The sequence below is a fragment of the Paramisgurnus dabryanus genome, chromosome 20, assembly GCF_030506205.2.
Source record: "Paramisgurnus dabryanus chromosome 20, PD_genome_1.1, whole genome shotgun sequence".
NCBI lineage: Eukaryota > Metazoa > Chordata > Actinopteri > Cypriniformes > Cobitidae > Paramisgurnus > Paramisgurnus dabryanus.
In genome coordinates, this window is record NC_133356.1 from 13,342,796 (window position 1) to 13,354,195 (window position 11,400).

The 11,400-nt window shown below is 37.6% G+C and overlaps 1 protein-coding gene across 1 annotated transcript; it reads left to right on the forward strand.

Moving 5' to 3' along the window:
- Positions 1-906: 906 nt before the first annotated feature.
- utp25 (UTP25 small subunit processor component) lies at positions 907-8,862 on the forward strand. Its single transcript, XM_065296494.2, has 13 exons — positions 907-1,087; positions 1,174-1,213; positions 1,602-1,773; positions 2,216-2,461; positions 3,038-3,126; positions 3,261-3,459; positions 3,600-3,793; positions 4,031-4,247; positions 4,373-4,575; positions 4,693-4,875; positions 5,037-5,146; positions 6,989-7,234; positions 7,311-8,862. The coding sequence occupies exons 1-13, from the start codon at positions 987-989 to the stop codon at positions 7,564-7,566; spliced, it is 2,256 nt and encodes a 751-aa protein (XP_065152566.1). The 5' UTR covers positions 907-986; the 3' UTR covers positions 7,567-8,862.
- Positions 8,863-11,400: the final 2,538 nt, after the last annotated feature.

Here is an 11,400-nt window from a genome sequence, read left to right on the forward strand (position 1 = left end):
TGGGCAGAAGACCACAGGCGGCGTCCAATCTATCAGCTTCGCCTCTTTGGGATGGCGTTTCAGTGGCGTTCGGGGACACTTACCTTGTCTTCACGCTGGCACCCAACCGTGTTTTTCTAACCTTTGGTGTGTTTATGACTCACCCCTGAGCAGAGATGTGTGTGGTTCATTTGTTTCAGCTCCCCTTGTTTTCTCTGGCCTCCAGCCCTGCTGTTATTCATAGGCACCCTAATCACCAGTGGGGAATATGCTTTATAATCACAGACCACATGTTCTCAGAGGCTGGGGTGGTGGGGGGAGAATTAAATAAATAAATATATAAATAACCTTTAAAAATGTCTCCGTATTTGGTAACCACACATCTGGTTTTGTTGAACGTTATGGAACCATTTTCAATGATCAAATCAATTACATACATTCTTACACGCCCCTCCAGCCAAGAATTTTTCAAGTACAGTCAAGGTAGCGCACATCAAACACCAGCTCTTCTATGGTTCTGATGAACACTCGATACATTTGCTGCACCTGAAGGGATGGAGACCCATTCCTCCACGCCTGCGGTGTTTGTAATTACTTAAAGCTGTGTGACGCACAGCCGGTGGGAAGTAAAAGTCTGACTCGCAGGGGAATGATAGGGCATGTCAAAGGCAATAATCATACTGTGGCTATCTACTAATGAAACACCTTTAAATGAGGCCTATTGAAAGATAAACTGATGGCATGATTCCTTTTGCTTTGGCAGGTGCTTAATGTGTATTTAAATCTTTGCTTTTGGTTTTTCTAAGCAATTAAACTTCAGGAAGGACAAATCCTGTTATTAGATGGTTTGTTTTATTTTCATTCATTTTTAAACTAAGAATAGAGACAAAATCAGTGGTCTCGTTCTTTGTGCGGCTACTCCAGGCCGACGGGTGGCGCTAGAGTGTTTGCCGGCAGTATTATCAGAGAAGAAAAAGCAAGTGCGGAGTACACACGTGTGTACAAACATGGGTAGAAGAAAGCGAGGAAACCAAGATATTAGCAAATTAACAAAGAAACAGAAGAAACATCTAAAGGAATTTGGAGAACAGCATCCTTTTCATGATAAGTAAGTGTTGCGTTCATTTGTTTGAAACAGCAGAAGTTAGCATTCCTAGCACAACGACTAATTTGCATCATTCTTCTGTTTTATAGTATTGTCGAGAGAGCAGAAAAAACTCAGATTTTGCGATTGGTAAGTAGTAACCTTCTATAGTTCAAGTTTCCCTATTCAGTCGTGACCAAGAAATGATCAGATGCAGATCACGTAACGTGTCCATCAGACTCATGATTTGACACCTGACGTATGTGTGCACCCAAAGTAACGTTTTTTTACTTTTAGATGTTTGTTGAGTAGATGTGTTTGTTTTGGCATTTGGAGATAAATCCTTGGTTGTTTCTGTACTTTAACCGGTTTTATGCAATGCACTTCTTTGAGTCGTCGCTTGCGTGCTAAAAAGTCTGACGGGGGAAAATGTTTACATCTGATAGTATAAGTGGAGCCTAGAGTAAAGCTGATTTGCATTAGTTTTCCTAGTTTGTTGTTCAGTAACATGTTTAATACGTTTCTGTGTCCTAAACAGCCTGGCAGTCCAAAGCACCGGGAGCCTGAGAGTGAGGAAGAAAGTGATGAAGAGCAACAGTCTGCTTATCAGAAACTGCTGTCAACGATAATTCAAGGTGCTAATGATGGCAGTGAAGAGGAAGAAAGTGAAGACGATGAGGAAGAGGAGGAAGTTGTTGAAGAAGTTGAACGTAAGACTACTGCGCTACAGTTAAATAATTCATCCCAAAATGACAGTTCTGTCTGCCTTTGTGTCATTCTTAACCAGTTTGACTTTCTTCTGGGGAGGAACAAAAAATATATTTTAAAGAAGGTGCTCTCACAGATGAAAGTCATACTGGTACATACTGGAATTTCCTTTGGGTGAGCTAATAATGAATGACGAAAATATCCATGAAAGCTGGGAACTTCCTGTTTTTTGACAATCCAGTGCAGAACATCTATTTAAAAAATATATAATTTTAGTTTAAAGAGCTTTACGTGCATAAGTATAATTTTTATATGTGTACAAACTAACTTTGATAAATGTCCAAACATTTGTATGGTACAAGTTTAAATGTGAAATTGCAAAAATGTTAAGGTGGGAGTTCATGCAAATATAATAGCTGTTAATAGCTTTTTAATTGATTTTAGTGGAAGGAGAGGGTGAAGAAGATGAAAAGGAAGATGATGACGGTGATGCTGAAGAAGATTTAGAGCAAGAGGATGAAGAACCGACTGATGATGACCCAGAAAATAAAGAGCACCCTGAAAAGATAAATGAAGATACAGAGGAGACCATAAAGGAAGAGTTTACAGATAAGAAGAATGAAGCTGCGTTCTGTTTGGAAAGCAACCTGCCTGCAGAGGGAGATGAAAACTCAGAAGATTTGAAAGAGGGTGAGCAATTCTCATGATTATTGATTCTGTACTGTATTGACATGAAAGTTATCTAACTTACTGCAAACCCTCCACCGATATATGGAAGGTGCATTTTTTTGGTTCTGACAGGCATCAGTATTTAAAGGAAAACACCACAGTTTTTCTATTTTCCTACCTCAACTTAGATGAATGAATACATACCTACCTTTTTTTAATGCGTGCACTGCACTTAATCTTTGTACAGTGCATCTTGACTGTGTTAGCATTTAGCCAAGCCCCATTCATTCCTTAGGATCCAAACAGGGATTGATTTAGAAGCTGCCAAACACTTCCATGTTTTCCCTATTTAAAGACTGTTACATGAGTAGTTACACAAGTAATTATGGTAGCACAAAATAAAATGTGGTGATTTTTTAAGCAGATAAAAAAGTAGAACTATATTGTATAGCAGAAGAGCTCTTAGTTTGCAGCACTTCGACATCAGGGGCAGTAACATCATCACTCATCCATATTACCAAGCTTGAGACTGCTTATAGAATCAACTGAAGTGTAATGACCTTTTTCTCTTTCTTTCTGTCCCATTGTTTCTTGCAGACATGTTTGTAGAGCATCAAGAGGTGGAACTCAGTGAAGAGGAAGTGCGTCGAATCTCAGAGGGGTCAAAGGTCAAGACTCAGGTTAAGGTATATTGCTACTTTTAAGAAATCATATTGTAAAGTTTAAGTCTGATTGTAGCAGTCAGCACATATTTCTATAGTCAGATTTAAAATCGTTACAAATAAGAATGAATGATTCATGTGAACGTTGACTTCTCCAGTGGCCGAAGCTGGGCACCCTGCAGTGTGTTTGTCCCCTAGAACGTTTCCCACCTGTGGGACAGCCCTCCTCTGCTCCTAACCCAACCTTTCACAAAACCATCAAGGCTAAATCATGCTTGCTAAACCAGTCCTCCCAACCTGGAAGTAGCACTGTGCCGGATGTCACAGAGCTGCAGAAGGAATTGCTTGGTCTCATGGGTATGTCAGTAAAATTAAAATCTTAATGTTGTCAAAGGGTTTTAATCAGGTGTCCTCAACTTTTAAGGGACATGCATGTATCATGATATGTTTTGTCTGTGATTGTTACTTGTATCCTCTTCCATATTTTGTTTTTGCAGGTACATATAGAGATGTGTATTTTGCAAACAGCTCCCCCTTGAGAGAGGCGAAGGAAGTGCGCAGCGCCTACTGTCTTCATGCCCTGAACCATGTGTTAAAGGCCAACACTCGTGTGCTTAGTAATAACGCCAAGTTGAAGGAAACTAAAGACGCAGAGGAAGATTGCCGTGATCAGGGCATTACCAGACCAAAGGTACAACTGGCCTCAATTTGGATATTTATCCATAGAGTATCCATAAATGAAGGATAATTCACATAGACTTGTACGAAACACTACAGTTTTGCAAGTGTTGATCACCTGTTTATCCTCTTTAACCTAATGTTACTAATATGTGAAAATGTGTGTGAAGCCCATTAATATGTCTATTTTGGATACAGACAATAGTCCTGTGATTGGTTCCTTTTTTATAATTTACCCTTCCTCTTCAAGGTGTTGATTCTAGTGCCATTTAGAGATGGAGCACTGCGCGTGGTCCAGACCTTTATAAGTCTAATGGAGCCTAAAGGGAAGAAAATGGACGTCAGCAACAAGAAGAGATTCAAAGAAGAGTTTGGAGAGGAGCCAGGCAATGTGCCGCCCAACCTGCAGAGACCTGACGACTATCATGCTGTCTTCTCTGGAAATGTGGATGACCACTTTAGAATAGGTTGGATGAAATCACACTTATTCCTTTTCTCTACAAATCCTAAATGTTTTACTGTTTGTGCTATTAAAACATTACTGTTAAACAGCCTATAATATTGGATATTTTCTCTCACTTTCTGTGATCAGGTGTGTCGGTTATGAAGCGCAGCATGCGTCTATATTCTCCATTCTACTCCTCTGACATCATCATTGCGTCTCCACTGGGTCTTCGAACTGTGCTGGGTGCTGATGGTGAGAAAAAGAGAGACTTTGACTTCCTATCTTCCATCGAGCTGCTGATTGTGGATCAGGCAGATGTGTTCCTCATGCAGAACTGGGAACATGTGCTGGTGAGTCTCTTGTAGACTCTTAATGTAACTTTGCCATAGAGATGATTAAATTGATTGGTACTCTTAGATTATCATCTGCTTAACATCCCGTGATTCTTTACCTTGCTTGTGTTACAGCATGTGATGAAGCATGTGAATCTGCAGCCGATAGACTCGCATGGAGTCGATTTCTCCCGTGTGCGCATGTGGAACCTAAACAACTGGGCAGCGCATTACAGACAGACACTGGTGTTCAGTTCAATACAAGAACCCCAGATCAACAACATACTTACCAAATACTGCTACAACTACAGGGGCCAGGTACACACCAGTGATAGGTTTATTTCTGTTAGGCATTCTTTTTATATAAATTGTTTAGTGTGACATTAAATGAAATGTGGGGAAATAAATTGCATCATCCTATATAAACAGATTAATAGCATATTAAAGTAGATGGGTTGTGATGTTCTTCTGTCTCTCAGGTGTGCAGTAAAATCATTCCAAAGGTGGGCTCAATCTGTCAGGTACTTGTGCAATTACCACATGTGTTCCAGATGTTTCACTCTGACAGCTTCATGGATCAGGATGCCAGGTCAGAAAGCTGCTGTTTTATATTCTGAACACTAGAGGGCGACAGCATAATAATAATAGCATGTTTTGTAGCTAAAGCACAATCTGTAGTAAAACTATTTAACTAGGAATGAGTTCATGTTTGCGACTTAATTGAAATAGTGTTACATCTGTGTTTAATTTGCATTAATGGTATATTTTATATGCATATACAGCATGTTATTTTAATAGTTTGTCGCATACAAAACCAAACTATGTATGATATTTCAGGTGTTTTAAAATAGTCCTCCCACAGTATGCAATATAATTATATACAATAAGAATAAAAAACTGTATTTAAATGAATATTATTAATTATTAATTTAGGTTTCCTGTAGTGCTATCTTATTACCATGAATAACATGCTTAACTAACCATATTGAAAAAAAATTGTCAAGCTTTGTTTCTGCCACAATTAAAGAAAAGGCAAGGAAATAATAATAATGGTGAGAGTGAAAATGAGGTACACAGAAAAAGTGTAAACCACCTGACTGAGATCAGTAATATGTCACCCTGGACTACAAAACCAGTCATGAGTTATAAGTATATTTGTAGCAATAGCCAACAATACATTGTATGGGTCAAAATTATAGATTTTTCTTTTATGCCAAAAATCATTAGGATATTATGCAAATATCATGAAGATTCCCTACCGTAAATATATTGTTATTGGATGCAGTTGCTAAGGACTTCATTTGGATAACTTTAGGTGATTTTTCTCAATATTTGGAGTTTTTGCACCCTTGTATTCCAGATTTTCAAATAGTTGTGTCTCAGTCAAATATTGTCCTATCCTACATCAATGGAAAGGTTATTTATTCAACATTTAGATGTGTAAAGATGATGTATGGGTCAGTGACAAAAACGATTGGGCAAGATGAGAAATTCAAAAATCTTAAAAAATAAACTTGTTTTATAAGCATACATCAGGTTTATTTCAATGTACATAGTGTATTTATGTAGATTTTTTGCAATAAAAATTACATTTGCACCAGTCTTATGAAAGTTAAGACTGAATGGACCTGAAAATGTCAAATGGTGTAACCGCCAATTGCGCCAAAGAATGAGAAATATTAAATATTTGATCCACCTTGATGGCATGTAAACATAATCATTAAAAAATCATTTTATAAAATTAAGTATTTCATAAGTTATTTCTAAATGTAAGTTTTAGTGCATTTTTGTAATATTTGTCCTGACATATGCTGAAAACAGAAAAATGTATGTAAAAAAAATCCTATTGCACTAAACTAGATGATTTTATTTTATTCCACATTTTTTTAATGAATATGTTTATATTTTCATTTAAAAAAATACTAGTCACACCAATTGACACAGACCGGTTACACCACATTGACATTTTTGCAATTATCCCCCAAACATTCTTTCAAAATGGAAAAAAAAAACAGAAATTGTAGACTTTGTTGGTTCCCAAAAAAAGAGAATGTATGGAAGTAATCTGCAAATTTATTTTGAAATGTTAACCCGTTTACATTAAATTGAACCATACAGACACAAAATAATTAACGTCACATCATTTACCCGTATATCAATTAAAAAAATTTACCCTTATGACTTGTTTTGTGGTCCAGTGTCACATATATGAGCGTTGATATTGGAGCATTTAACAGGAATGAGTACCTTTGAAGAACGTACCTGATCATAAATTCCTGTTGGCTATTGCACAACCAAATTGTAAGAGTCTGCTTGAACTACTACAACAGTATGCAGTGCATGTTAAACTCCTGTAACTACAACATATGTGATGTTTTGAACGAAAGAGTACTATATGCAAGCATTTAAACAAATTTACCCATAATCCTAGGTTTCGGTTCTTTGTGGATAACATCCTGCCTCAGTACAGAGACTCTGTCATGTCCCACACTCTCATCTATGTGCCCTCATACTTTGATTTTGTTCGTCTTCGAAACTATCTGAAGAAAGAGGACGTTAATTTCGCAAGTGTCAGCGAGTACTCGCAGAGATCAGAGGTTTCTCGAGCAAGACATTACTTCCAGAAAGGAGACAGACAGTTTCTGCTCTTCTCAGAAAGATTTCACTTCTACAAGAGGTATGGTTTAATAAAAACTGTTGTTTATGTTTGCATTATTAAATTGCATACTTATTGCCTTCAACCTCTTTTTCAGATACACTATTAAGGGAATCCATAACCTGATCTTCTATGGGTTACCTACCTACCCTCATTTCTACAGTGAAGTGTGTAATATGCTTCAGGCTGGCGTTAGAGACGGCAGTTCTGCCAGTTTCACCTGCACAGCCTTATATTCCCGATATGACACACATCGGCTGGCTGCCATCACAGGAGCCGATCGAGCCGCTCAGATGCTGCACTCCAAGAAATCAGTCCACCTTTTCATCACAGGCGAGGAGAACAACACCTAAATGTGTTGGGAATAGTTGACAAAATGTGACATTTTCACCTCTCAGAGAACAAATCTGTTATTGGAGAGGATTATTTTTAAACCTTCGAAGCAGTCATCTGGTTGAATGTGAATGCTGAATGCTGAACATTTTTTTTATTTGTGCACCACCATGTCAGTTCATATACCCGTCTTAAAGGAATTTGTATCTTACAAAGTGGCTAATTCATAAGGAAAACAGATTAGAAAAAGCAATACTGAAACCCCGGCTGTATAGTTAATATCACAGGCCCTTAAACATACAAATGAATTAGCCACCTCATAAAAGTTACGAATTGCCAGATTGTGTTGCATAAGTTTATAATGTCTCTGAAACCTATTGAACAAAAAAACAATAAAGTTAACCCATAGGACTTACGAATGATTTATTTTACTTGTCATCTTAAGCACAATGCTGTATAACAATTAGATTAAGTCTTTTGATTTGTGTTTGTTTTGAACCATTTGATTTAACGCTTTAATAATCTCTGGTTTTCATTACGTTACGATTGGTTGGTTGAATAGAAGTGAGCATTAGTTCATCTGTAATGATCACGCTGAGTCTCCGCTCACTGAAAATCACTGACTGTAATTCTCATAATTTACCTCCCGGTGTGAAGATTCAGCATGAAGCATTTAAAAATTTACAGTTAGTCATATTTTATTTACATCTCTACTGATCAGTAGGACTTTTGTTCTGTGCTTTACTCCTGGGTTGTTGAGTTTTTCAGCTGGAAAATTAAGCAGCTGTCTGACACACACACACACACACCATCTCTTTTTTTTCACAGATGTGTCTCTCTGTCATTAGCATACACTCATATGTCATAAATAATGAAAGCAATGAGCGTGTGTGTTTGGTTAGACTGGGATCATCTAACCATCAATTTTTCATACAAATGTCTGAAACATTAAATGTTGTGTCCTACATCTAAAATCGTACTGACCAATCAATTGAGTTTTATTTGCATACACTGTAACAGCAATATCACAAGTCTTGCATGCTAAATACAAAGCTACTGTTTTGAGGAGGTGTGTCCCTGACATAAAATTGTTACATTTATAGATTCATATTCTCTCTTTTTGGGTGTGTGTGGAAGAATGTATGGCATCCCTATGGCTTTTACGCATTAATTTCAGTCCATGCATTTATGAAATATTAATTGGTGGAGCTTGTGCGTGGATGTTTTCGCAGAGGTTGCGTATTGCATGTATTCACAGCAGAAAAGGTAGTGTTTTATTTTTGTGCTCGTTGTTGTGTGATATCAGTCATATTTCTAACCCCATGTGATGACTATAAATAGTTTTTAATATGTTATTTTCCACACTGTTTGTGAGAGGATAAATGATCTTTTTACTGAGGGTGGCATAGGTGTTACTGTTCACTTGGTAGAGCATTGTGGTAGCAAAGCAAAGGTCAAGGGTTTGAGGACATGCTTATAAAAAAGTGTAGCGTAATGTCATTTAGAATAGAAGCTTCTGCCAAATGCATGAATGTAAATAGAATGACCGCACCAGTAAAGGTGACCTTGCTCGCTCACTCCAACATCCTACTCTGTGTGTCCAGCACTTGCGTTTATTGGAGTGTGGGATGTCTGTTGCCTTGGAAACTCCTCTCTGTGCTCCCATCATGACTCCATGTCTGAAGAGGAAGGAAGAGCGAGGGAGTGTGAGAACTGTATTTGAAATTCTGCCCATCGGGTGGTTGTAGGTATCTAGAGCACCTTTTGTTTATACTTTTACTTTGAATACTTTGGAGTGATTTTTGACATGAGTCATGGCTGTTTTTTGGAAAGCGTTGAATCACAAATAGACTTTCGGTACTTAAAGTAGATCGGCTGTAGAGAAAAATATTTTTCTAGGTGTCATGATGTTTTTGACATGTCAGATCAGATGTTTTCTCTGAAGAAAAGCTGTCTGGCTGCAGAAAGTACGTATCTCAGAAACGGACAGTTCTGCTGGTGATGATACCAGAAGTTATTTGGTCTCCAAAGAATCCAAGCAACTGATCCCAATGACAGAGACTGATATGGTTAGGAGGCATACCCATCCCAGCTAACAAGCCATGTGTTTTGCACAGATAGGTGCAAGCTTATTTTTAGGACAAGACGTTTAGTCGCTTACCTGATCATTCATTATAGATCTGGATAGCTAGAAAAACAGATTTTTTTAGAGAGAAACTATTGATTGTCCTCATTTTTCCTCCACAAGCAGTAGAGTTGAAAGGGTTAATGGATGTCTGAGTGTTTCTATGACAACACAGATGAGACTGATGAGCATAACAGTTTGGAAGAGGTTTTAAATCGAAACCCAAAAATAACCTTACAAACCTAAAGAGGTGGTGAAAGAGAGGAAATAGGTCGGTAACTGACAAGAGAGATTTCTACACAGACATTCAAAACACCTTAGATAACCTTTCACTTAGATGCTAGTTTTTTGGCTAAATTAAAATCTTAATGGTGAGCTGCACACTGAATGGCATTTTTCAGCTATGGAGGGACTGTTCATCTCTATACATTTATTAACCCTTAAACTTCCTGCTTAATCTTCCACTCCTTTTTGCTTTCAGTGGCCAATGAATCATTAGATAATAAGAGATGTGATCAGTCAAAACTATAAAAATGTATGCCCATCAGTGAGAGAGATTGAGTCATGTTTTTGTGTCAATTGTCGGTTTCGTTTCTTAAATGCTATAGCTTTGGGAAATTGTGAAAGATGACCTTATACGCAATAAATCACCCTGATTCCAGGTGATGCTCATTTTACTTTCTATTTTCAGGGCTGGTGTTAAATGCCAAATACAAGTAAAGGTTGAGGGCGTCTTTTAGCAGACACAGAACAGGAAATGATATGATGCAATAGATGGAGAGGGTGATTGTTTTAGAGACTGTTATTTCTAGTATGATGGCACGTGCTTGTGTTTCTAACTGGTTCAATGGGTGCATGGCAACAGCAGTAACCATGGTGACGTTTAGGTAGCTGATGTGTGGAATGCTGGCAACCGTGTCAATAACAGTCTCTAATGAAGTAGACGGTATTTCAAATATGCTGTTTTTGTTTGACACTGAAAGGTCACAGATGAGTTCCTTCCCAAATCGCTCTCGCTTGCACTCTATATGGCTTCCGGTACTTACAACTAATGACAAATCGCAATTGACAGGAAGTGCACAAGCATTAAAGCTGTTCATACAGAATGGAAGACAGTGGGAGGGCAATAATTCTGTAAAACAGTGCTTCTGTCAACCTAGAAAACATGAAAAAGAACAACCCTTTTGTTTTGGTAAACCATTCTCTGCAAGTATGTGAAAAATTAGTCATTTAGATTTCGCCTGCTTTGTGACATAGGTAGCGAGTTTAGTTATATTAAAGTGGCCATGTCACAAAACTTTTTTAAGATGTCAAATAAATCTTTGGTGTCCCCAGAGCACAAGTTTTAGCTCAAAATACCATATAAATAATTTATTATAGCATGTTAAAATTGCCACTTTTTCGGTGTGTGAAGAAATGTGCCGTTTTGGGTGTGCCCTTTAAAATGCAAATGAGCGGATGTGCAAACACTGATCACAATGATGGTGGTTTGTTGAAATTCAAACTCAATTGTGCTGTGAATTATTTTCTCTCTCTCTTTCTCTCTGTACTAAATGGCAGTGCTGTGATTGGATAGTACAGATTAAGGGGTGGTAGCTCCTTATGACATTATAAGAAGAGTCAAATTTCAATGACCTATTTTTTTTCATATACTTGTAGAGAATGGTTTACCAAAACTAAGTTGCTGGGTTGATTTTTTTTACATTTTCTAGGTTGATAGAAGCACTGA